The 26442-nt window shown below is 46.9% G+C and overlaps 1 protein-coding gene across 1 annotated transcript in view; it reads right to left on the bottom strand.

The window, feature by feature from the left end:
- LOC127574869 (xanthine dehydrogenase/oxidase-like) overlaps nucleotides 1-26442 on the bottom strand; it is a 70190-nt gene that overhangs the window by 32910 nt on the left and 10838 nt on the right. The window contains exons 4-17 of the mRNA XM_052024327.1: nucleotides 25823-25919; nucleotides 22988-23096; nucleotides 20258-20384; nucleotides 18608-18669; nucleotides 16222-16284; nucleotides 15253-15330; nucleotides 12418-12559; nucleotides 11031-11123; nucleotides 7592-7743; nucleotides 6204-6297; nucleotides 6005-6114; nucleotides 3971-4155; nucleotides 3172-3343; nucleotides 1461-1550 (exon numbers count right to left, since the gene is read on the bottom strand). Of these exons, the coding sequence (XP_051880287.1) occupies nucleotides 1461-1550; nucleotides 3172-3343; nucleotides 3971-4155; nucleotides 6005-6114; nucleotides 6204-6297; nucleotides 7592-7743; nucleotides 11031-11123; nucleotides 12418-12559; nucleotides 15253-15330; nucleotides 16222-16284; nucleotides 18608-18669; nucleotides 20258-20384; nucleotides 22988-23096; nucleotides 25823-25919 (1574 nt within the window). The remainder of the gene's footprint in view (nucleotides 1-1460; nucleotides 1551-3171; nucleotides 3344-3970; nucleotides 4156-6004; nucleotides 6115-6203; nucleotides 6298-7591; nucleotides 7744-11030; nucleotides 11124-12417; nucleotides 12560-15252; nucleotides 15331-16221; nucleotides 16285-18607; nucleotides 18670-20257; nucleotides 20385-22987; nucleotides 23097-25822; nucleotides 25920-26442) is intronic.

Genomic DNA, 26442 nt, shown 5'->3' with positions numbered 1-26442 from the left:
AGATTGTGAGGTCAAGAGTCCATCTTATCGTACTAGGGGAACCATTCAAGTCTTATAACAGCGGGATAGAAGCGGTCCTTGAGCCTGGTGGTATGTGCTTTCAGGCCTTTGTATGTTCTGTCTGATGGGAGGGGGACAAGAGAGAATGTCTGCATTGGGAAGGGTCTTAGGTTATGTTGACTGCTTTACCAACGCAGCGAGAAGTGTAGACAGAGTCCATGCAGGGGAGGCTAGATCTGAGGACAGTGCTATAAAAAGGCACTGAGGTTGAAGATCAGCTGTGATCTTGATGAATGACAGTAGTCTCAAAGTGCTAAATATTCGACTCCTACTCCTCATTATGTTTTTGTTCAATAACAACAGGATAATCAGTTTTATTGAAAGTGTCTGAGGGATTAACTAATGCCTGGGGTGTCAGGTAGGTCTCCTGCACTTCTATGAAGGAGTGCTGTTGGATCTCTTAAATCCATATGATGGGGTCTCTTTATAACATCTCATCCAAAAAACGGCAACCTAGACAGTGCAGGCCTCTCCAAGTAGTCAACCAGGGCGACATTTTATTATTCAAACTGCAGAAATGGGATTTGAACTCTTATGCTTGTGACTAATACAATGTAATCTGTCCTGGTCCAACCATGTAGACGCCACAGCCAAGAAAGCGCACCAGTGCCTCTACTTCCTCAGGAGGCTAAAGAAATTTGCCATGTCTCTGTTGACCCTCACCAACTTTTATAGATGCATCATAGAAAGCATCCTTGCTGTCTCGGTAGACCGACCAGCATAATCAAATACCCCACCTATGCTGGACATTCTCTCTTCTCCCCCTTCCTATCAGGCAGAAGATACAAAAGCCTGAAAGCACGTAGCACCAGGCTCAAGGACAGCTTCTATCCTGCTGTTATGAGACTGTTGAATGGCCCCTTAGTACAATAAGTTGGACTTTTGACCTCACAGTCTGCCCTGTCATGGCCTTGCACCTTATTGTTTACCTGCACTGGACCATCTCTGTAACTGGAACACTATATTCTGCATTCTGTTATTGATTTTCTCTTTTACTACCTCGATGTACTGATGTGATGAAATGATCTGTATGGATGGCATGCAAAACAAAGTTTTTCACTGTACCTCGGTACATGTGACAATAATAAACCAATTTAATTTACCAATTTAATAAACGAACATTAATTGATTAGCTAGAGAATGGTGGGTGGGGTTTGGTTTTGGAATTGACAATGAGACACCTTTTATTGACAATTCAAGGGAAAAGTCAGGAAACCTGTTTTGTGGTCACCGTGTCTTTTTGCTGAAACCTTCTTTCTGAGGGAATTGTACCCGTGTGGAATTTACTCCAAGCGATCTGCTTTACGGATTATCTGGAGCCTCTGCTTGTTCAGGAAGATGCAACAACTTCAAGGATTAGAGGATCACCTCTGGGAACCCTGACCACGGGGTCCACTAACCTGGAACAGCTGCACAGATGATGTCGGGTCCTTGTGGAATAACTCAGTGGCACTGATCTGTTCTGGTGGGATGGATTCCACTTGAAAATCCTAGGGGAGACAGGGTGTGGTGTGGGGAACAGAAAATCAACCAGGCAGTCATTATAACGTACAAACTTTTCCCCAAACAGCAGTGCAGAAAGTAATTCTGAGTGAAACACTTCTCAAGTGGTCTGACAAGATAAAGGGACACAGTGGTGCTGCAGGTAGTGCAGCTGCATCACCACATCAGAGACCCGGGTTCGATCCTGACCTCTGGTGCTGTCTATGTGAAGTTTCAACATTCTCCTTGAAGAATTCTCCTCTGTTCTAACCCCCTCCCTCGCTATCTGCACAACTGAAAAATTAACTTGTTTCCTTTCCCCATCTCCAACTGTTTTGATTTTTGGATTCTTCTCCGAGTCAACTTTGTGAATATTTTTAACTGAAGTCGGGCTAACATGCCAGACCTTTCACTGGAGCTGGGATCCCCTTGTGTCTGGTAACATCTCAGAAAGATCATGTTGCCCCTTCTTAGGAGCGATCTGGTGGCCAACACAACACAAAGAGATCCATGTTCATAAACCCCTCAGCAAACAGTGATGGAATAACTATAAAAAGCATGTGCTGAGTATTCCCAGCATTTACAACAAATACTGACCCATAGAACAATAAAGCAATGGACAGGCCAGTCAGCTCACAATGTTGTGCCAGTCGATGCCAATTTATACTAAATGCCCTCTTCCCAGGTATCATCCACATCCCTCCATTCCCTTCATATTCACGTGTCTATCTAAAAGCTTCTTAAACTCCACCAAACTGCCTGCCTCCACTATTACCCCGGTAAACCATTCCAGGCACCGACCACTCTCTGTGTAAAAAAACTTGCCCCTCATGTTGCCTTTAAATTTCCCCCCTCTAACCTTAAAAACTTGTCCTCTGGTGTTTGACATTTCTACCCTGGGGAAAAGATTCTGACTGTCTACCCTATCTGTGCCTCTCAGAATTTAAAAAACCTCTATCAGGTGTCCCCTCAGCCTCCGACACTCCAGAGAGAGCAATCTGCCTTTGTCCTTATAGCTCATCCCTTCTAATCCAGGCAACATCCTGGTGAACCTCTTCTGCACTCTCTTCACTTCCTGCTGTAATGGGACGACCAGAACTGCACTCAATGCCCCAAGTGCGGTCTGACTAAAGTTTTATACAGCTTCAGCATGACTTCCAAATGTTTGTCCAAACATTTCAGGCCAAAGACCCTCCTGCTGTAGGTGACTGGTGTTGTCTTTATTCAAATAAACCACATGCAACTATCCTCCACTCACTGCATTCTGTTGGAGCAATTACCCTGCTCTTACTGGGAGATGTTGTTGAAATTTTACTGATGAGCTGGGTTTAATGTAGTTTGTGGACATTCATTTATAAAAGACTATAGAGTAAATAAGCATTACTCTGGAGGATAGACAATTTGCTGAATCAATCCTGCCCCTCCACCAACTTTTTGTTGGCAACAAAAATGTTAAACACAGGGCACTTTCTCTGCCTTCATGGTCCAATCTCAACAATGAGACAGAGCACCTGCTTCAATCTCATATGGTCCAATCTCCCTACGTGGCCCAGTGGTCCCAAGGCATGAGAGTGAGGTCATGACCTTTGACACTGGCCATGTGAGAAGGTCGGCGCCATGGTTACGTACCCCCTTGAAGTCTTGTCCCAGTTTCTGGAGGACGCTGAGGTAGAACTTGAAGAAGAAGCTGAGGCTCAGGGTACGTCGGAATTGCACCATCCCACCGGGAGCAGAGGGTGAAAGGGTGAGCTCGGATGCAAGCAGTGAGCAGGCGCGCTGGAGGAGCTCTTTGTTCCACTGTCTAAATGGGAGAGAATGGAAAGATGAGAGAGGCCATCGATACAAGACGGAGGAGCAGTATGCATTTAATATTTCCCCTGAGGACGTGGGCGAGGCTGTAAATTTTTATCCACCTCCAGATGCCCTGCACAATCTCAGGATAATACAGCCCGAAAGGAGGCTATTTAGCCCTTCGTGACCATGCTGGCCCTGCTATCCACATACTCCCACTTCCTCATCTCACCGCCCAAAACTTTGGAAATGTTTCCAAGGATTTATCTAATTCTTCTTTGTAACTTACCACTAAATCTTCTTCCGCCACCATTTCAGGCAGTGAATTCCATTTGGTGGTATTTTACCCGAGAACTCTGGGTTCTCAGTACCAGCCTGATGGCAATGTGGCACTACCTCAGCACTGTGCTGTGTGTCAACCCAGCTCATGTGTTTGAACCCATCGTCTACTGACTCAGGGGCAACGCTATATCCAGATACAATTGAATATCCCTCCAGTCACTCTCTAGGGATCAGCATCCATCCTCCTGCCTCATGGGGACATTCTACCCCCTCTATGGATAGAAGATACAAGTTCTGAACATTTAGTCCAGGATACCACACCACACCATCCAAGGCAACTTCAGATGAGACTTACTTCCCAAGAAGCTCCTGACACGTCTTCTTTGCAGACACAGTGGTTGGCCCCATGCCTCCGTAGCTCAGCTCCAACTCTTCCACAACACTGGTTCCCTCCCTGAAGGCAACTTGCATCCCACAGTTCACTATGGCAATGTCATCCTCACGTCGTTGGGCTTGTTTGAATGCTGAAAAGTACTCTCCCTTGAACAAAACAGAGTAGGGTCAGTGATCATTGTGTTAGCATCTGGTACCATGTCAAAAACAGAGTCAGTGGCCCAGGGACCATGAGATGTGACCAAGGCACCAACCACAGCCTCAAGATAGGGTCACACCCAAGGTTGTGATGTAGAGGAGCCATCATATTGTGGAACGAATTGGAAGGAATTTTCAATGAAAGGAGATATAGCTGCTGACAAAATGTCACCCAATGGCTTTAAATGAGACCCCCGTGGCACTGACAACATGACAATTAATGAGAGAATGTGGGATCTTTGGGCTTTATGGGCACAGTGGTTTAGTGGTTGTCACTGGACTAGCGTCCAGAGGCCTGGAGACACTAGTTCAATTCACACTGTAATAACTGGAGAAGTTCAATTATAGAGTCACAGAATCATACAGCATGGAAACAGGCCTGTCGGCCTGACTGGTCCATGCCAGACAAGATACCCATCCAAGCTAGCCTCACTTGCCAGTGTTTGGCCCAAGATATTGTAAAACCAATTCATTTAATTAAGACATTAGCACGAGTAACAATAGCCAGGAACTGATCGGATCTCCATGAAACACCACCTGGCTTGCTTAAGGGAAGGAAACGTGTTGGGTGAAGATGGTTTAGTTGGAGGTGGGATCCTTGTTGGCGATGAGAGATCTTGAGCTGGAGGTAGGGTCCTTGAGTTAGAGAGGGGGGATGATCTGGAACTTCCCTCTGAACAGCCTGCACAGTGCAATGGGCAGCAAATGTTGACTGTACCAGCAATACCCATGTCCCATGCACACAGTGGCTGCAGTAGTACCATTTTCAAAATGCACTGCAATGACTTACCAAGGCTGCTCTGACAGCCCTCCCCAGATGTGTGACCTCTACCACCAGGAGGTACAAAGGTTCCAGGTTCATGGGAACACCACCACTTACAGGTTCCCCTCTAAGTCTCACACTACACAGAATTGGAAACATATCGCCATTGTTGGATCTAAGTCCTGGAAGTCCCTCCCCAACAGCACTGTGGGAGCACCTTCACTAGAAGGACTGCAGCGCTTCAGTGGCGACATCATCTTCTCAAGAGGCAATGGGGTGATTGGCCTTCTCTGGACTATACGATGCTGCGATGGGCAGGTGATGGAAAATGAATCGACACCAAGGAGATTTGCTCAGGTCTTGCCCGAGTATCAGCTCCAGATCCTGCTGCACATTGAAAGAAGAACAAGCCCACAGTATTCTATACTAAGCTTATTGAGTAAATGGGAAAATCTAGAGCAAATTCCAAGTTAGAGCATGGCTGAATGGGAAGGTGGGGCCAGGTCTGTGTGGTGTGTAAATGGGTCTGGGATGGGTGGGGAGGAAGGGAGAAGAGTTTGACATTGTCAGACAGCATGGAAACAGGTCCCTTGGCTCATTCAGTTCACAACAAATGTCAAGCACCCATTTGCACTGATACATTTTATTCTCCCCACATTCCCATTAACTGCCCCCCAACCCCCCCACCCGATCCTACCACTCACCTATACACTCAGGACAATTTACAGCGGCCAATTAGCCCACCGACCAGCATGTCTTCGGGATGTGGGAGGAAACCGGAGCACGCAGATGAAACCCATGCTGTCACAGGGAGAACGTGCAAACTCCACACAGACAGCGCCGGAGGTCAGGATTGAACCAGGGTCTCTCGAGCTGTGAGACAATGGCTCTACCAGCTGTGCCACTGTAGGAGCATCAGCATTGGCACTGAACTGGCTAGTTGAATGGCCTGCCTCTCTGCCATAAACTCAGCGTGATTCTACACATAATCGTTTGCAAACCGAGGCTCCTCGTTCCTTTGCAGCAGGTCCTCACCTTCCTCGTGTAGGGGATCTCCACAGAGACCAGGACCTCCTGCGGGCTTAACATGGTCTTCCTGTAGCCGGTAAAAAAATCTACGTCCATCTGCACAACCCGGGTACTCCCTGCGAACAGTCGGTCAAAGAGAGGGTGAACCACATGGAGGACAAGAGTCGGGCAATGAAGCCTCTCTAACCACCTGGGAGACACTTACCTTGGGAGGCCAAGGTGAGTAGACAGCCAGAGGCCACAAACAGGGGGTTGAGGTCTGAGATAGGGCTGGCGGTCATGATGTTCCCTCCAACAGCCTGGAGAGGTCATGCAGAGGAAGAAATTTGTTACTGCTGAATGGTCTCAACTCACCAGCTTCATGTTTTGAAATCTTTCCTTCACACAGCCCATCCTGGTGCACACACCACACCCACCAGAGGCCATACAGGTGACAACTGGCTGGATATCCCTCTTCCAATATGAAGAAGTGCAGGGGAGAATTTCCATTCTGATGCTCTAGTTTGCCGATAAACCCGACACCACCCACCCGACCCTCCTCCATCAGCGGCCCAGCTCCCTCTGTGATAGTGGGATGAAAGCAATTCAACCCTAACTCAGCCCCCAACTCCAACCCAAGGCGGCTCATCCCCATCTTACCGCATGCGCCCATCCTCAACTCTCCCCACAACTCAGTGACCTCGCCCAAATAACTCACCATCCCCATCTCACGTCCTGACACAAGGTAAGCCAACGCTAACTCAGCCTTCCCGTCCACATGTCACGTGCCAACACAAAAGCAACCCACCCCCAATTCACCAGCCCATTCCCAACTCTCCATCCCAAGGATTCGTCCACCAATGGAAGTCATCCTCAACTGAAGGACACAAGGCCCAATTCAAGGATCCCACCTCTGACTCAAAGATTCCCATTGCCAGATCCACCCCCTTCTCTAACTCAAGGACCCTACCTCCAGCTTAATGTCTCTCATGCCCAACAAGGATCCCACCTCCAACTAAACCATCTTCACCCAATACGTTTCCTTATCCTCAACTCTAAGTCCCCCACATCCAACTCAAAGGAACCCACCCCCCAACTGAAGCACTACCCACCCAATACAAGGTCCCCCACTCTTAATTCAAACACCACACCCCAACCAACCCCACCCATGGCAAAGTCCCCCCAACTCAGTTGCACTGCCCTCAATTTAATCTTCCATTCCAACTCCAACCTCTTACTCCCAACTCAAGCTGCCCCATCCTGACCCAGACTTTGCCGCCCATCTAAATCAGGATCCACTAAACCTTCAAAGTCCCCCTTCCCCAACTCACTTGGAACCAGGCCCCCCCTACCCTCAATGTCTCCCTCAACTCAACCCAGCAATCCCTACCCCCAACTCAAAGACATCACTCACTATCCCATCGCCCCAACCCCCATCTCAAGGACCCCCACCGCCAACTCAGGGACCCTCACCCACAAACCAAGTTGCACTCAACCCCTGCCCCATTCTCTCTACTGCTCCTCTCGAGATCCACCACTGATCTGGTGAAGGGATACTTGTACTTCCAGCATTAATTCCCGCCAGTGTTCCCTGCCCCCTCGCAAATTGCTCACCGCGACGTTCCGGATCTGTTGCCCTGCAAACCAGCGCAGCTGCTCCAACACGGCCTTGAAAACCTCAGTCCTGTAGCCGGGGAGCTCGTCCACAGCTTCCTTCAGCACGCTTCCAACGTAGGTCAGTGTGCACGCTGCCCCGAACAATATCCCTTTGAAAACAGCAGAGATTTTAATTACAAAACTAAACCGTTATATTTCTAATGTACCTTTACCAGAAAAATATCCCAAGGCATTTCACAGCAACAATTTCAGACTATATTTGACACAGCACCTTGTAAGGTGGTCAAAAGACTGATCAAAGTCAAAAAAGTCAAAGTCGAGTTTATTGTCATGTGCACAAGTAGATGAATGCACAGGTACAATGAAAAACTTACTTGCAGCAGCATCACACAGGCACAGAGCATCAGATCAGCAGAATTCACAAGAAAAACATAAATGAGACATAAATTAAACAATTTTTACAAGAAAGAACACAATTAGAACAAAAAAAAACAAAGTCCATTTTAGTGCAAAGTGATCAAGGTGGTCATAGTGTTGCTAAACTGTCGTTATTAGGGTTGTGTCAGTTGGTTCAAGAGCCGAATGGAAGTAGCTGTTGCTGAACCCGGTGGTGTGGGACTTCAGGCTTCTGTATCTCCTGCCCGACGGTAGCTGCGAGAAGATGGCACGGCCCAGATGGTGGGGACCTTTGACGATGGATGTTGCCTTCTTGAGGCAGCACCTCCTGTAGATACCACCGATGGTGGGGAGGGATGTGCTCATGATGTATTGGGCAGAGTCCACTGCTCTCCGCAGGTTCTTATGTTCCTGTGCATTTGAGTTTCAACATGGTAAAACTCAAGAAGGAGAGAGAGGCTGAGCAAGGGAACTGTAGAGAATTGAACCTTGGAAGCAGAAGGCATAGCATCATTGTATGTATGTACATGTTGGAGTGTACCACCAAAAAAAGCATGAGCACTATGTGAACTGATATATAGTCAGAGTTATACAGCATGGAAACAGGCCCTTTGGCCCAATGTCCATGACGACCAAGTAACTTCCCAATCCACTCATCCCTCCTCCCCCACCCCTCCCTGTGCTCTGGTATTTTTCCCTGCAATCGTAGGAGGTGCAACACCTGTTCCTGCATCACTTCCCTCACCATCGTCCATGGATCCAAATAGCCCTTCCAGGTGAGGCAGAGATTCACGTGCACCTCTTTCAACCTCATCTATTGCATTCAGCGTAGATTAGGCGACCAATTTGCAGAGCACCAGCGCTCTGTGATGGCCATCCCAAGCTCCCAGTTGCATAGCATTTCAACCCCTCTTCCCATTCCCACACTGACTGGTCTGTCCTTTGCCTTCTCCACTGCCACGGAGAGGCCAAATGCAAACTAGAAGCAACTCGTATTCTGCAACCCATTGGTATGAACATTGAATTTTCCAGTTTCAGGTAACACCAGGCCCCTGTGGTTTTTCTCCCCCCCACTCCCACCAGTCTGCCCAGGGTCTCTCTCCATTTGTTTACCGTTTCCATTCCTCCCCCCCCCCCCCCCCCCCCCCCCCCACCCTGTTACCCAGACTCATCACCCTCTCCCAACCTGGTTGCATCTGCCCACCACCCACATACCTATCTACTGTGTTTCCTTTCCCTTGGGCTCACCTTTCCTAACCCTTCCCCCAACTGATTCCATCTGTCCATCAACAAACAAACACCCTCCCCTTCCCCCAAGTCATCTGGTACCACCTATCCACCGCTGCCTGTCACCTCTGTATGCTGGCTGTCTTCCCTCTACACTCTCAGTCCTGACGCAGGGTCTCAACCCGAAATGTCCACCATTCACCTTGCCTCCACAGATGCTGCTCGACTCGATGAGTCCTTCCAGCAGTTTCCCTCCTCTCTTCTTTCAATATTTCAAAAGAATCACTCCCTTCGTGATTCCCTGGTCCACTCGTACGTTCACATCAGCTACCCCTCTTCTTAAATACTTTCCCATGCAACCGAAGGAGGTGCAACACTTGTCATTTCACCTCTTCCCTTCCCACTATCCAGGGACCCAAACAGACTTTCCAGGTGAAACAGTGATTCACTTCTTATAATCCACTGCGCTATATTTGGTGTCCACAATGTGCCTTCTCGACACTGCAGAAACCAAATACAGATTGGGTGAGTGTTAACCAAGAAAAAAGCTAGAACTTTACTAAGCCTGGTTTGTCTGTGTAATTCCAGGCAGGGTTAGTGTTTACCTGGCCTCTGATATAACCTGACAGCAGCTCAGTTATAGCAAAACCACTAGCAGTCAATCAAAACAAGAGCCCCTCCCCCACCTGACCACCTTCTCCAAGCATTTCTGGACGAACAGTAATTGTTGAACTTGCCAGCAAGACCCAGAGTGACACTTGTGTCACCTACAAGATATACAGCAATATTGCAAGGTGACCCTGACAGCATCTTTGAAACAACAGCCTTTTCAACTAGAAAAGACAAGCACAACACTGCCTGCATGTTCCCTTCCAGGTCACACACCGCCTGACTGGAAGTATATCACTATTCATTCGTTGTCACTGCGTCTAAATCCTGGAAGTCCCTCCCCAACAGCACTATGGGAGTACCTTCACCAGAAGGATTGTGCAGTTCAAGGCAGCAGCTCACCAGTTTCTCAAGGGCAACTGGGGGTGAGCAATGAATGCTGGCCTTGCCAGTGATGGTGGTATCCCATTAGAACATAGAAAACCTACAGCACAATTCAGGCCCTTCGGCCCACAAAGCTGTGCTGAACATGTCCCTAACTTAGAAATTACTAGGCTTACCCATAGCCCTCTATTTTTCTCAGCTCCATGTACCTATCCAAAAGTTTCTTAAAAGACCCTATCGTATCCGCCTCCACCACCGTTGCCGGCAGCCCGTTCCACACACTCACCACTCTGAGTAAAAAACTTACCCCTGACATCTCCTCTATACCTACTTCCCAGCACCTTTAACCCATGTCCTCTTGCGGCCACCATTTCAGCCATGGGGAAAAGCCTCTGACTATCTACACGATCAATGCCTCTCATCATCTTATACACCTCTATCAGGTCCCCCCTCATCCTCCGTCGCTCCAAAGAGAAAAGGCCGAGTGCCCTCAACCTACTTTCATAAGGCATGCTCCGCATTCCAGGCAGCATCCTTGTAAGTCTCCTCTGCACCCTTTCTATGGCTTCCACATCCTTCCTGTAGTGAGGCGACCAGAACTGAGCACAGTATTCCAAGTGGGGTCTGACCAGGGTCCTATATAGCTGCAACATTACCTCTCAGCTCCTAAATTCCATTGGAGAATAAAAGTGGGAACAAATGTTCGGGCCAATTTCCCAACAGTCGTTGAAGATCCGATCCTTCCCACTGACAGCGCAGGCTCCAAACATTTCACCGAATTCAACAGGTGATCGAGGATTGATATCTGTGCCTCACCCACCTGTATCTGTGCGTTGGGTGGAATTGAGTTCTGGAATATGAGTTGGAGCCAGAATCACCGGGTACAACATGTTCTTGAATTTCATTTCAATGCCTGCAGAGATGGGAGAGAGATGGTAAACATTTGCCCTCAGTGTCCTGTATCCATGTCACCAGAGCCACTCTCCTCACCCCATTTTGCATCCACTGGTGACTGGATCTGATTGGATTGTACATTTCAGGGTAGCGGAGTAGAGGGGGTGTGTGGTTTCATCAGGAATTCTCCTGACTTGAGGGGAAACCCCTTGCACCAGGGGATTCAGCCTGGTTTTCTGAAGCTAAACCCAAGAGAGGCTCAATTGGACTGTTGGTTTACATGGCTTTTCTCACTCAGTGCAACCAGACCACAACTGAATGGTCAAAGGGCATAATCAGGATCTAGGGATCCCTGGGGAAACTAAGGGCATGGATTAGAATTAATCATCTGCTTTCTCAGGTCCTCTGCCCACAAGAACTCCGCAGAGAACACTCACTCCCCTATCATACCCAAACAAAATACTGTTCCTCCTTGCCACTCCCCCATGAACAAAGGCTCTACCAACCTCCTCTCTCCCACCTCCAGCATAAACTAACTTCCTACTTAACACCTCCCCATCTTTCATCCCAGCCCACTCCCCACAGCAAATTGTTGCTTGTGTGTAGGTGAGTAGACTACTGGTAGAATCTGGGGAGTGGGTATCGAATTAGTGTCAATTTTTGCTTGATGGCTGGCGTGGACATGGATGACTGAAGGGCCTGTTTCTATGCTGCTTGTCCTATAACCATGAGCCCTCCCATCAGTCCCCTCCCCATCCACCTCTCTTTCTCCCACCATTGTATTCCAACCCAACAACAGGGTATACTTGTGGATGTGAAACCATACTAATACTCCAGAAAACGCAAGTTCAAATCCCACTGGATAATTTGTAAATTTGAATCTAGATCGGTAAAGGTAATCACAGAATTTTGGGCTTGTTAATAAAGAACGCCAGTTGGTTCACTCCTAGCCTTTAGGGAAGAACACTACTGGGATCATCAGTCATAAACCACTGGCAACAGCTCCCTGAAACAGCCCAGCAGGTTGCTGCTTTGGAAAACAGGGCAACAATAGATGAATGAAAACTTTGGGTCTCATTAGGGAGACTGGCACCTTGGGGATGAATTTTTAAATGATGCCAGTTTATGCTTGGAGTGCAGATTCCGACAGCAGGGAACAAACTGTTCCATTAATTGCCTTGCATCCTCCTGAACCTGATCCATCATCTCAGTAACCCAGGGATCCAAGAACCCAAACCCTTCACTGCATTAGTGGAGAGAGGCAGGTTGGTGGGGGAAGGACCATTGTCTAGTCCACATTGTCCACATCTTACCCACTTCCGTGTTGCCAACCACCAGCCTGGCCTCAGGGTATTTAGCCTTCAGAGCCAGCAGCTCATTCAGAGTTGTAGGTTGAATCCAGGTGACTCGGTCCCCTCTGAATACCAGCGTTCTCCGAGGATATTCACTAAGTGCCTGCAAAAACGTAAGGGTGAAATGTGGAGACAACAGGTCTGATTTTGCTCTCTGGACTCCTGCCATTTGATTGCATCCAATCTGCATGACCTGGCTGTCTACCTATGGCCTTGAACTGGACTTGGAGGAGAACAGAGCAGTGAAGCGCTTGCTCCAGGTGTTGACAGTGTTGAAGCAGCAGGTCTGAGAGGAACTTATTGTGCTTCTGGGAAGAAGCAGCGAGAAGCATTCCAAATGCCTCAGGTACAACAATTCTGCATCGTTTAGTGGAATTACAGAGTCATAGTCTAAACACATCTGGTTATCTCTCCCCTTTTACAAAAATAGTAAAACCAATAATCTGCTACCCAATTGTTCAGAAATCCTGATGGTTTGGCATCTGATTCACCAGGTGTCGGTTTCCATGCTCTCTATAAACTCAATAGAGCCCCATTTCCCACATTCTCTTTCAATTCACCAGGGGCAGGTTTCCAGCGCTTCCTTTAAATTTACTGGGTTAACTGGAAAATTTACTGTACAATTGTGGAACATCTAATAAAAATGAAATAAAAGTACGTTGGGGTAATATTGAACAATATGGAAAATCTGCCTGTGTGTTACCCTCAAAGTCTCAAGGGTACCAGGTTATTGGAGTTTTACTGAAAGCTGAATACCACGATAGCATCTATTAATATAGCAACTTTAAAAAATGTTGTGAAAGAGGTATCAGAGCAAATGAAGAAACAAGTTGACAGGATGAAGAAGGCATTCGGCACATTTGCCTTCATCGGTCAGGGCTTTGAGTACAAGAGTTGGGACGTTATGTTACAGCTGTACAAGACGTAGGTGAGGCCACACTTGGAATACTGTGTGCTGCTCTAGTCGCCGAGCTATAGGAAGAATGGCATTAAGATGGAACGGGTGTAGAAAAGATTCAGAAGGCTGTTACCAGGAATGGAGGGCTTGAGTTGCAAGGACAGGCTGGATAGGCTGGGGCTCTTTCCCCTGGAGCCAAGGATGCTGAGGGATGAGCTAATAGAGGTTTATAAAATCATGAGGGACGTAGATAAGGTAAACGTTCACAGTCTTTTTCCCAGTGTAGTCTAAAACTAGAGGGCATTGTTTAAGATGAGAGGGGAAAGATTTATAAGGGACCTGAGGGACAAGTTTGTCACACAGAGTGCAGTGGGTACATGGAAAAAGCTGACAGAGGAAGTGATAGATGTAGGTACAATTACATTTAAAAGACATTTGGACGGGTACATGGATAAGAAAGGTTTGGAGGAACATGGGCCAAACACAGGCAAATGGGACTAGCTTAGACAGCCAACTTGGTCGGCATGGATGAGTTGGACCAAAGGGCCTGTTTCCGTGCTGTATTACTCTATGATTGTATCATTGCTCAGATGGAGATTTAAGAGAAGAAGGAGAGAGCAGTGGAGAAGCAGAGGGGATTCCAGAGACAAGAGCCTTGTGGCATCTGAAGGCACAGATCTTAGTGGTGGAGTCATTAAATTCGGGATACACAATGTGTGAACAGTGCAGCGCTGCAGCGGGTAGTGCTGCTGCCTCGCAGCTCCAGTGACCCAGGTTCAATCCTGACCTCAGGTGTTGTCTGTGTGGAGCTTACACGTTCTCCTTGTGACTGTGTGGGCTTCCTCTAGGTTCTCCGGGTTCTTCCCAAGTCCCAACAACTTACTGAGAGTTTATCTGACTACTGCAAGTTACTCTTTAGTGTAGGATTGTAGCAAAAGAACTAGAGGGAAGTTGATGGGACTGTGGTAGAGAATAAGTTAGAGGGAAATGAGGGGGAATGGGTTGCTCTTTTTTGAGCTGGCATGGAACTGATGGACCAAATGGCTTCCTGCTGTGTCATAGTCAGGGTTGGAGAGAAATGTAAACATACTATCATAGATTCATACAGCTTGGAAAAGACCCTTCAGCCCAGCAAATTTGTGCGGACCATCTAACATCCATTTACACTAATTCCATTTTATTCTCCCAGATTCCCATCTCCCCCACAGATTCTACCACTAACTTATGCACTAAGCATATTTTAAAGTAGCCAATTCACCTACCAACCCATGTGTGCAGAAGAGATTCACCAGGATGTTGCCTGGAACAGAGAGATCGGATAGACTGAGTTTATTCTCACCGAAACATAGGAGGCTAAGGATATACCCGATGGAGGTTTATTAAAATTATGAAGAGCATGGATAAGGTGAATGTCAGAGTGTTATTCCCAGAGTAAGGGAGTCTAAAACTCAAGGACATAGATTTAAGGCGAGAGGAGACAAATTTAAAGGAGACCTGAGGGCAAATTTTTCCACACAGAGTGTAGTGGGTATATGGAATGAGCTGCCAGAGGAAGTGGTATAGGCAGAAACAATTACAATGTTTAAACGTGCTTGGACAGATACTTGGATAGGAAAGGAATTGAAGGATACAGGCCTAATGTGGACAAATGGGATTAGCATGGACGAGTTGGGCCGAAGGGCCCATTTCTGTGCTGTACAACTCTATAACTCTTATGAGATTGCAAAGATAGGGACCGGTGAGTCCATTGAGGGATCTGAAAATAAGTCTGAGAAATTTAAAATGGAGGGGCAGCTGGTCCAATAGTCAATGTGTAACAGGGAGGGGCGAATCCATGAAATTCCTGCTTCTTCAAAAGGGAATAGTCTTCCTGGAGGGGGAGCTTTGCTTTCACCTACCAGTTCAGGAGGGAAGATGGGTTCCTGAGTGGGATCCAGAGGCTTAAACTCCGATGATTCGAAAAGTTTGGGCGATTTCTGAACGAAGGAGAAAATACATTTGTTTAAAAAAAACAGAAAAAGTCTTACACTCAGTGGACCAGGAAGCAACGATGAAGAGAGAAATGCCATTAATGTTTCGGCACGACGATGAAAGATTTTTGACCTGAAACATTAGCTGGTTCTCTCCGCATGGATACTGCCTGGCCTGCTGAGTACTTTTAGCATTAACTCTTTTTATTTTGGCTTTCTAGCATCTGCAAAATTTTGCTTATGAATCTTGTTTGCTATTTTTACCTGTTCTCTGCAACTTAAAGCTGTTTTCTACTTTTTCATAATTCTGTTGAAAGGTCGTTGACCTGAATATTAAAATTTCTCTCTCCACGCTGAGTGTTTCTAACACTTTCAGCTTTTATTTCAGATTTTCCCCAACTGCAATGTTTAGCTTCTGGATCGAAAGTGAAAGTATGTCTGCACAAAGGATAAATATTAACCAGTGACACTCCCTGACTGGTAACAAATCTACACTTCATTAGGAAAGACTGTCTGCATGAAAATATAAATGCCTAGAAATTCAACTGTGTACTGTAAAACTCCACATATGGTTGGCTGTGACTGACGCACTTTTAACTGAGGCTCATTCCACCAAAGTGACTTTTAGTTCATAGTTTCATAACTCGGGGAGTGAATTTATTGCCACAGTCTGTTCAGTCTGGTATCTATGTGTGTACACAAACATGCAAACACAGACATATACACAAAATAATGCGCACACACATGCATGCACACACAAAGACACACACAAAAACGTAAATGCACTACACAGACACAGATCTCTCTCTCTCTCAATGGACAGAAACAGCCACAGATGCACATGGATCTGTGAATGAGTGCCAACACACTCCTGCAGAACTCAAAGTGTAACTCAACCTCTCCAGACTGTTCCTTGCAGCAGCTCTCGCCTCTGCCAGCTCCTCCACAGCAGCTTGGTGACTATATGGAAACAAACCAAAAATGTCTTTTAAAATGTTGTTCCCTACAATTACTTTTATAAAGCAGCCTTATGAAATTATGTGGCGTGTGGCGAGGAGGGTGACGTGGTGATGTCCTTGGATCAGCAGGCACAGTACTCTCAGCCACACTCCCACCTCCGCCCCAGCTACATTCCTGCCCACTCTCCTGGTGACCCTCCCGCCCCCTGCTCCCAGCCCCATTCCTGCCGCCTCTCCTGCCTGCACTTTTGCCGCACTGTGGAAGGACGGAGAGAGGAGTTGAGCTGGGAGGCTGGGGAGAAGACGGAGAGGGCGTGAGCAAAGGGCTGTGGATAGGGCCGAGGGGGTACCTTGGTGTGAGGAAAGAAAGAGGTGACGTGGCAGGGTGGGAAAGAGAGGTAGGAGAGGTGCAAATGGTGGTGGAAAGGCATTGGAGGGAGGGTGGGAGGAGGTTAGGTGGTGGTGGGATACTCGAGAAGAGATCCAGGGATGGGGGGGGGCAGTGTGGAATTGAAAGTGAGAGGGGTGAAGGAAAGAGTGCATGGAGCAGGGGGAGGGGAGTGAGGAGGCAGTGGGCATGGGTATATAACTGGGATTCCATTGTTATTGGATCAAGACCTCAATGTGTCAAGCCTGTGTGCAATGACCATCCCCTGTTGAGGGAAGGCAACTTTGACCCCGCAAGGTGGAATGCTAGAACGCTCATAGACAATCCCAACAGAAACAGACCTGAACGCAATTCCATTGTCACACCACAGCAACTCAGACACTTTGATGTTGGCATCACTGCCCTGAGTGAGACATAATGGACAGCAGATGGCCAGCTCAAAGAACGAGGAGGTTGGACACCTTGTTCTGGAAGGACAAACTGGAAGAATGCCATCTTCAATGGGTGTTATCAAGAATGAGCTAGACTGCCATCTCAGCGATTTCCCCAGTGGAATAACTGAACATCTCATCGCTCTCTGCAACATGGGGCATACAATGGTCTTCAGCACACACGCCTAACCCTGGAGGCCATGGATGTAACCAAGGAGGACATCCACTCTGACCCTGAAAATACAATGGCCTACGTTCCCCAAAGGGAGGTGAACTGATCCTCCTGGGGACTTCAGTTCCAGGGTTGGAGAAGATACAACTTCACGTGGCAAGGTGTGATAAACAATGAGGGAGTAGGGAAGGCCAACACCAACAAAGACCACCTGACAAAACACATGGAGAACAACCTTCTTATTACCAACCATCTGGTTCACTGGAGACAAGCACAAGCTCTTGTGGAAACACCGCCAGTACCTGTTAGATTCTGAGAAAGAAATCTGTGGAGCGACAGGCTGGTCACCCAATACCTGCTGTGACAATGATTGACTCTCACTCTACCTCAAATCTATCTTCATCAACCTTCCTTCAAATAAACAGTCCTTGACTCCTACCACTGTCGCAAACCCCCAACCTCCATCCTGTTCATCTCCCAAGTCCTTGAACCAAGGTCATGTCCATTTCTCATAGAGCTTTTTGAGTCCCTGTAACCAGTTCCCTGCCCTGCTACAGTGGCTCTAACCAAAGTCATTAACAGCGGCCAGTGTGATCGATGCAGAAATCCTTCTCACACCACTGCAGCTTTCAAAGCTGTTGACCACCCCATCCTCCTCCAATGCCTCTCCGCTGTTGAACAGCTGGATGGGCCCCACACTCCCCATTTGGAGTCCGTTCTACCCTGTTGTAGCCAGTGAATTGAAGGGGGTGGTGGTGACAGAGATTCGCACAACATTTAAGAAGTACTAAGAAGACAAACACTTGAATTGCCGAGGCATAGAAAGCTACATACCAAATGCTGGTAATTCGGATTAGTGCAGATGGGTACGATGGTTGGCTTGAACATGATGGGCTGAATGGCCTCTCCCTATGTTGTATAACTCTATGACTAATTACCAGCAGTGGTTTTCTGTACCTGCATCATTAATGTCTGAAGTCCCACAAGGATCTGTCCTGGCCCCCCTTCTATTTCCCATTTCTTTCTCTCACTGATACCATCTGACAACTCACCAGCCTGACTTAAACATGTATTGCAGTTCCCTCATCATCAGCGGCTGCTGCACTGTGGGAGCACCTTCAGCAGAAGCCCCGAGGATTCACCACCTCCTTCTCAAGGGCGATGAGCAAAGAGCAGTAAATGCTGTCATTGCCAGCCACACCCTCATCCCCTCAATGACAAGAAGCTCCCTTTCAGTTATGTCTGACTGGGCAAATAAGGAAAGGTCTGTAAAAACAATCCCTGGTGTGACAATAAGCCAACTATTTGGCTGCAGCCATTGGAGTTTCCTTACCTGGGTAAAGGTGTGGTAGCCCTCGAGGATGGGTCTGTATCCTGTGCAGCGACACAAGTTTCCTGGAAGGTAAATTAACAGGAGTCAGTTAAAAATTAGACTGTCCTACCGCCATTGTTCTCAGCTGTTCTCCCTCTGATGTTGTGATATTTTGCAACAGATTCATTTCATCCAGCAGCAAGAAGCTAGGGATGTGCAGTGGAGAACAGTGAGAGGCGGAGAGTTAACATCCTCCAGCTGCCACAGGACACTTCTGTTCCTTGTGTGAAACCGAGAATACAAGAGCTGGGAGCTCACATATAAGATACGCCAAAGGTCAGTGACTGGAATCATTGATTCTGTTTATCTCCAGGGGTGCTGCCTGACCTACTGAGTGTTTCCAGCAGTTTCTGTTTAAAATAAGAGCTGGAAGGCTGAGAGGAGATTTAACCGAGGTGAATAAAATTAAGAGACTTGGATAGACTGGATGGCAAGAACATACAAGAGAGGGGTCAAAACTAGCAGGTATAGAATTAATTAGTAGAGTTTAGAGGGAAGTAGAAGAAAAGATTGGAGCCAGAGGATGGTCTGGAACACACTAGCTGATAGGAAACAAACCCTCAGAGTATTTGTGAAATAGTTGGATGTGCATTTGATCTGCTGGTGACCGACAGAATGACAGACTGAGAACGGGGAAGTCGTATTCACATCTCACAGCTTCCTCAAGCCACTTGCTCTTCTAATCCAACTTTAGTTTGCTTAATTATGGCACATTAGGATAGAGAGAGAATCCTGATACACTCTGCAGAAAGCTCCATGTTATCAACGTCATGGACGTAGAGAATTCCCCACCTCTTGCTTTATCCACATAAATCTCACAGGCAATCTTTAGTAAGTGTTACCCCTCGCTCTCCCTCTCGCCCATAGTTGAACCAATCCAAATTCGATGTCCCTTTGACTTGATCCTCTGTTTGGAGGCTATGGCGGGAACTTAAATTTGTTTGAGAGCAGTATGATCACACATGTTGAACACGTGGTGAATGCATGTTACACGGATGTAACCTTGCATTATGTATATACATTTTCAGATGGTTATTGGGAAGGTCCACGACCCTATCTGAACTTCCTCCCAAACCCATTCACTCCCACCACCCAAACCACGCACACCCTCCTGTGTATCGATCAGTTGGTTTCTCCATGGAATGTGCGTCAAAGCTTTGACTTCCTTGCTACAACAGAAAAGGAGGCCACTCAGCCCACCACGTCCATGCCAACTCCAAGGAGAGAGTAAGCCCATCAGTCCCATGCACCCTATTTATCTTCTTGTACCCGTGACTTTATTCTCTCCTACATGCCCATCAACTCCCCTTAGATTCTTTTGCTGTTTACCTACACAAAGGGTTAATTTAGTGGCCAATTAACCTATCAGCACGTCTTTGAGATGTGAAAGACAAACTGGCCAACCCGAAGGAAATCCACACGGTTATAGGGAGAATGTGCAAACTCCACACAGACAGCGTTGGTCAGGATTGAACCTGTATCCTTGGAGCTATGAGGCAGCAGAACTAACTGCTGCACCACCCTGCTGCCCTTTAAGTGGCTCTCTCAGGTTTTTAACAGGACCAGACAGCTCGAGGCACTGAAACTCAGCCACAAACTAACAGACTTTACCTTGAAGAGCGTCTTCGATCTCCTCCATTGTGGGGTTCAGATTGTTCCGTAATAAAGTGTACACAGACATGACAAATCCAGGGGTGCAGAATCCGCACTGGGAGCCATGGGCCTTTGCAATACGCTCCTGAGGTTGAAACGAAAGCGGAGGTTTAGTGCAGGAAGCTTGATCGGACATGGAAACTCTCATTGCCGCAAAGAACGGAGAATGGGACTGGTCCACTCACATAAAGAAAGAAATAGACTGGATGCACTGCATAATTTATGTTCTGTGTAACAAGAGACACTGGTTCCATAATGGTTAAAGGGAATTATGATCCCCCTAGAATTTTAATGAGAGACCTGGGTTACAGCAATCCCATCACTATCAGTGTAAGCCTTTAATTTCACATGTATAAATTAAGCTCCAGTGCAGCATAGTGATGCAGCTGGTAGAGCCATTGCCTTACAGTTCCTGTGATCTGGGTTCAATCCTGAACTCAGGTGCTGTGTGGAGTTTGCACATTCTCCAATATGGCCATCTGGGTTCCCCTGGGTGCTCAAGTTTCCACCCAAATTCCAAAGATATGCAAGTTGATCTATAAATTGGATACTGTAAATGATTCCTATTGTGTTGATGAATGGTAGAATCTTAGGGAGAAGTTGATAGCAACAGCAAGAGAATAAAATGGGATTAGTTTAGGACTAGTAAATGGATGCTAGATTATTGGCATAGACTCAGGAAGGACCTGTTCCTATGTCTCGGATAATGGTGGGATACTAATATTTGGTCTCTTCTTAAACAAGTCTGCAGAAAATTGATATTGTGGCTTGTTTTTTTTTTGACCAGCTGTAAACACACTACGTCCTGTGATATTTGAGATGTCCGGGATGATAACTGGTTCAGGCAGGGGAGATAGAGGGAAGCTGTTCCCAAGAACGGATGGCTCAAGGCCCAGGGGACACAGATCTTAAATGTTGGGCTTAAGGGACTATTGTGCTCTGGAACTCACTGGGTGTAGGGATAGTGGAAACAGAGTTAACCAGGCCCCTCAAAGAGGATTAGATAGGTGCTTGAGAGGGATTAACTTGCAGGAAAACAGGAAAAGAGCAGGGAGTGGGGTTGATGGGACTGCTCCACCAGGATCCAGCAGAAGGGTGATGGGTTGAATAGCTTTCCTTATAAGTCATAACAATTACACGATGCTATTGTCCTACCATTGAGTTACACACAGCTCAAGTCCCATCATATCAGATCATCCTTACTATCACCAACAGCCCAGACTCTATGGTCATTCAATATTATTGCGCGGTCACACAGGTAAAATGACTCCCCTTTCAGAGACTAGAAAACTGGAGATCACTGTAGAAAGATCCCCAGCATCAAACTCCAGTCCCTCCTGACAGGGGAGGCGGCAGGGTAGGGACGAATCAATTAATTCTGTTTCAGACTCGGTTCATGGTTCCAAGAGTTGCAGGTGAGTGGTAGAAGTGCCAGGGGTGGTGTTGGAGGGGGCCTAACAAGTCAAGCCAAACTTCTGTCGACGTAGCTCCCACCATTTCCAAGGATGTGGAAACTTGGAGAACAGAAGCAGGCCATTCTGTCCTCATGTCTGTACTTTCTCAGAAGTAGAGTTCAACAATTAATCCCATCCCACCCCAACCCCTCCACCCCTTTTACCTCATGACCTGTAAAATCTTCCTTTTCCACTATTTCCAAATTGCCTTTTGAAATTAACCATTGAATCTGCTTCCACTGTCCTTTCAGGCAGCTCGTTCTAGATCGTAAGCACCGTGTAAAATAACTCTCTCTCATACATCCTCTATCCTCTGCTTCCTGATTCTGTTCCCACTGGAAACAATTGCTCCTTATTTACTCTAACAAAACAAAAAGATTTTAAACATCTCAGTCAAATAAATGATTAAAGCTGAGATATTTACAGTGCAGAGGGAGGCCCTTCAGCCCAGCACATCTGCGATGGGACTGTCCCACAAACAATCCAGGCATCTCCAGTCCCTCAACATAGATCTATGGACCCCTTACAGCATAGGCAGAGGTCATTTGGCTTAAGGACGTGCTGGTGTTTTATAGGAACAGTCCAGTTAGTCCAATCTTTTCCTGTCGCCTTACAAGACAGTTCCTTCTCATCCAATTCTGTTTCGGGTGGCGAATTGAAGGCCAGAGCCGTCCCTGCACGCACATTGCTTCCCTCATGTCATCTGCGATCCCCTCGTCAATCATTTTACAGTGGCGACCTCTGGTCTTGACCTTTCCACCAATGGGAACTCTTTATTCCCATCGTCTGGACCCTTGAGTTTGAAGACTTCCCTCCCATCACCTCTCAGACTTTCCTGCTCTGAGAACAACCCCGGCATCTCCCAGTGTCTCCACCTGAGGTCCCTCACTCTCAAGAGTGTGCTACTGAATCTTTTCTGGATCTCCAAGGGCTTCTCAACCTTCATAGTGAGCCTGAAAACTCCAGACAGATCCAAACCAGTTTTTTTGCAATCTTTTCTCCTCTACAGCCCTACTGATGAGATCCAAATCCTGGATTTTGTTTACAGCTTTGTCTATGTCCCTACACCCAGGTCTCTTCATCCGTGCTCTCCCTGTGAGAACCTACCATGCATATCACAGTGCCACAATTGATCTCTTCAGGTTACAGCTGGATCCCTCATTCCTGGCACCATAGCCCCTACCCTCTGCGCGTAGAAGAGAGGCACGGCACTAACGCCAGCAGAGTTGCTCACCTGGACTGGATGAAGCTGGGTGCCAGTACTCCCGATCCCCTCCACTGTGGTCACAGCCGTGTGGTGGAGGGAGCAAAGTGGCGCCAGGCACGCGTTCACGGCCACGTGTCTGGGAGCGGCGCAGTCAAGGTGGGACAGATCGTACGGTGGTGTCCCGACGGATTGCGAACTCTGGGATGGCTGTAGACCATGAAGTCACTCGCAATGGAGAGAGGGAAGGGGGTCACGGGATGTGTGTGGTGTGGACCCACTTTAACCAAGTGGATCACCCACATGACACAATAATGTTAACTATAAATTTAATTGCAGGTGCCATCAAACTACAAAAAAGAATCAGTAATCTGGCATGCTCCGGGCTTTGGTGACAGATTTCCAGACTATTGGATGTTATTTCAATTAACACTCCAACACACTGCAAGTTGACATTGTTCTTTTAAAAAAATGTTACACAGTGTCATAATAAACTTTCAAGTGAACCAGATAAGTGCAAAGAGAACATGGTAACTATAGTTCCAATGGGTAGGAAAGGAGCGTGGTAAAATTTGCTCATGAACCACATGGAAAACCATTTGGATTTTCTGAATAGTGAGGAAGTGGATTATTGAAGTTTTGCTGTACTTTGGTTAATCCTTAAAAGGAAATGATATTTTATCTATTTCACTGCTGCATGCCGTCAACATGGCCGAGATTAGAGCAACCAGGATGGAGATGGGACATGCAGTTGTCTGGAAGTGGACCCACATTTGCCCAAGATCCCCAGGCTCTCGTGCTCCCCACGTTCCCTGATCCTCTCCCTCCTACACTCCCCAGGCCTCTGTCTCTCCTTGCTCTCCCGCCAGCTCCCTTGACCTCTCTCCTACTTGTAATCTACACTCCTTGAGCCCCACACTACTGAACCTTGCCTAATCCGTTTCAATGACTGTGATTTAACATCCCATAATCGATCAAATGAATCGAAAACCACAGCTCTAAGCTTTCCAACGTGGTGGCCTTTTCCACAACTCATGTCTTGGTCTGTAGCAAACTAATTGATAGAGTCTGATAGCAATGTGTTGTCCACAAGTTTAACCAAAGAGATGAGTGATCGTTCACTGCAAAGTTACCTCCTTTGACACCGCCATCAAATCTCCTCACAGACTGCTCTACTCTGAGCAATCCCAGTTTCTCCAATGTACAAACTCTGCAATAGTGAGAGATTTGCACATTATCCCTGTGACTTGAGTTTCCCCATAGGTGTCCTGGATTTCTCCCACATCCCAAAGACAGATGTTAGGTTGATTGGCCACTGAAGTAATCCTAGTGTAGATGGGTGGTAGGAAAATTGGAGGGAGTTGCTGAGCACATTAGGGGTTACAGGGAACAAGAGGGGACACAGTAACCTTCAATAGTTAAAAATCTATCAACCTTGAATATACTATGTGACTGAGCCTTCACAACCCCATTGGGCAGGGATTTCTCAATCATTTACTACCCTCTGGGTGAAGAAATTTCTTCTCAACCTGTGCTGAATAACAGATGCTTTATTTTGAGTATGACCATTGGCTCTAGACATCCTAGCCAGACGAAACATTATCTCTGCATCCACCCAATTTATCTCAAGACCTTTATACCTTTCAATGAGATCTTACCTCATTCTTCTAAACACCGGAGTGTAGGCCCAGTCTACTTAACTTCCTCACATGACAAAATCCCCAGCCCAGGAATCAATGTGGTGAACCTTCACTCCACTCCCTTGATTACAGATAACTTTCCTTATGAAGGCAGATGAAACCAGTACACACTAGTGGTCTCACCAGTGCTCTGTACAACTGGAGGGAAAAGTGTCTATTCATATACTGAAATTCTTTTGCAAAGGACAGCCAATATACCATTTGTCATCCCAACTGCTTGATGAACCAACATGTGTACAAGATCACCCAGATCCCTCCGAACAGTAAACCCTTTCCAACCTCTCAGCATTTAAAAATACCCTGCTTTTCTACCTTTTATTTTCTAATTTGAACTTGTGTTGCTTCAACAGAACCACCTTCATCTTCATTATGTCATTTGTTCAGAGAAGAACCAGGTGTCAAGGTCAAGATGAACAATCAGAAAGACACCATGATGCTGGAAGAATTTGCTTTGGCTTAGGATTACTTTGACTCCCATTGGTTTAGGAACAGCACCTCATTTTCCATCTTGGAAACCTTGCAGCCTAATAGCATGAACATTGAATTCTCCCACTAAGTACTCCCCACCCATGCCTTTTCTCCCCCTACCCTTTTTCCTTATCTTTGACCTATCCTCCAGTGGATCTGCTCTCTTCTCCTGACTGCATCTGCCTATTGTCTCTTACCTGCATCTACCCATCACCACCTTATGCCCACCCTGCCTCCCCTCTTTTGTCCACTTGTCACAGCTCTACTTTTCCCTCATTAGGCTTCCCCTTTTCCCATCTTTATTCTTGAAGCATTGACCACCTGCTTTTCTCCACAGATGCTGCCTGGCCTGCTGAGTTCCTCCAGCATCGGTGTTTTTCATCTAGATTCCAGCATCTTCAGTCTTGTTTCTCGAGATCAGAAAGAGCATTGCATACTGTGGAAGGATGCCCTGTCCCTGAGGGATGATGGACAGAGGGAGCGGGCTGTCTGTACAGGGGACACCTTGATGTTATTGGTGTCTAGGCCTGATATGGGAGTCATGGTCAGAGAAGAGCTGATACCCAAAGGATAGAAAGCACTCGAGGTTCTTCAATCTTTTGTCTTTTGCAAAGTTAAAGATGTTCCAACGAATACCACTGTCAAAAAGAAAGTGAATGAGGTTTTCTTCTGTCATTATCAGTGGGTGAAAGGATACACAATCTTCCCCTGGAGCGGGCTGTACTTGGAGATCATCACAGTGCACGAACCACATCCTCCTTCCCCACAGCCGAGCTTTGTTCCGGTCAGACCCACTGACAAGTTACATTAAGGAAAGCCGCGGTCAACAGATACATCATTTTCAAGGACCAATTGAAATGCATCCGACCAGGTTCCATTGGCTGTTGCAGTCCAAGGTATCACAGACCAACCAAAGGACTTAAACATGGAAAAGAACTGGCCACCGCCTTCCCGGGGAATGAAGAATATGGAATAAGTTATACCTGGCCAACAATTTAAACCAGAAGTTCACCAGCAAGGACACACAGAAACCAAATTTGTCCAGTGTTTGAGTTTACAGGAAAATGTGAACAAGTTTCTCTTTCTACAGATGCTGCTTGACTGGCTGAGTTCTTCCAGCATATGTTTGGGTTCAGTGATGGATTTAGAGGAACCTGTGGGTCAGATGATGGAGCTTGTAGAGAAACCATTATGTATAATGATGGCACTCACAGGGAACAGGCTGTTCAGTGATGAAACTTGCAGATAACGAGCCCAGTGATGGAGTTTGCAGAGCTTTCAGTGTTTTTGTGCTATGTGCCATTCCACAGCGAGTTC

This window comes from Pristis pectinata, chromosome 10, assembly GCF_009764475.1.
Source record: "Pristis pectinata isolate sPriPec2 chromosome 10, sPriPec2.1.pri, whole genome shotgun sequence".
Classification (NCBI taxonomy): domain Eukaryota; kingdom Metazoa; phylum Chordata; class Chondrichthyes; order Rhinopristiformes; family Pristidae; genus Pristis; species Pristis pectinata.
This window is presented reverse-complemented; position numbering and strand designations above follow the sequence as displayed.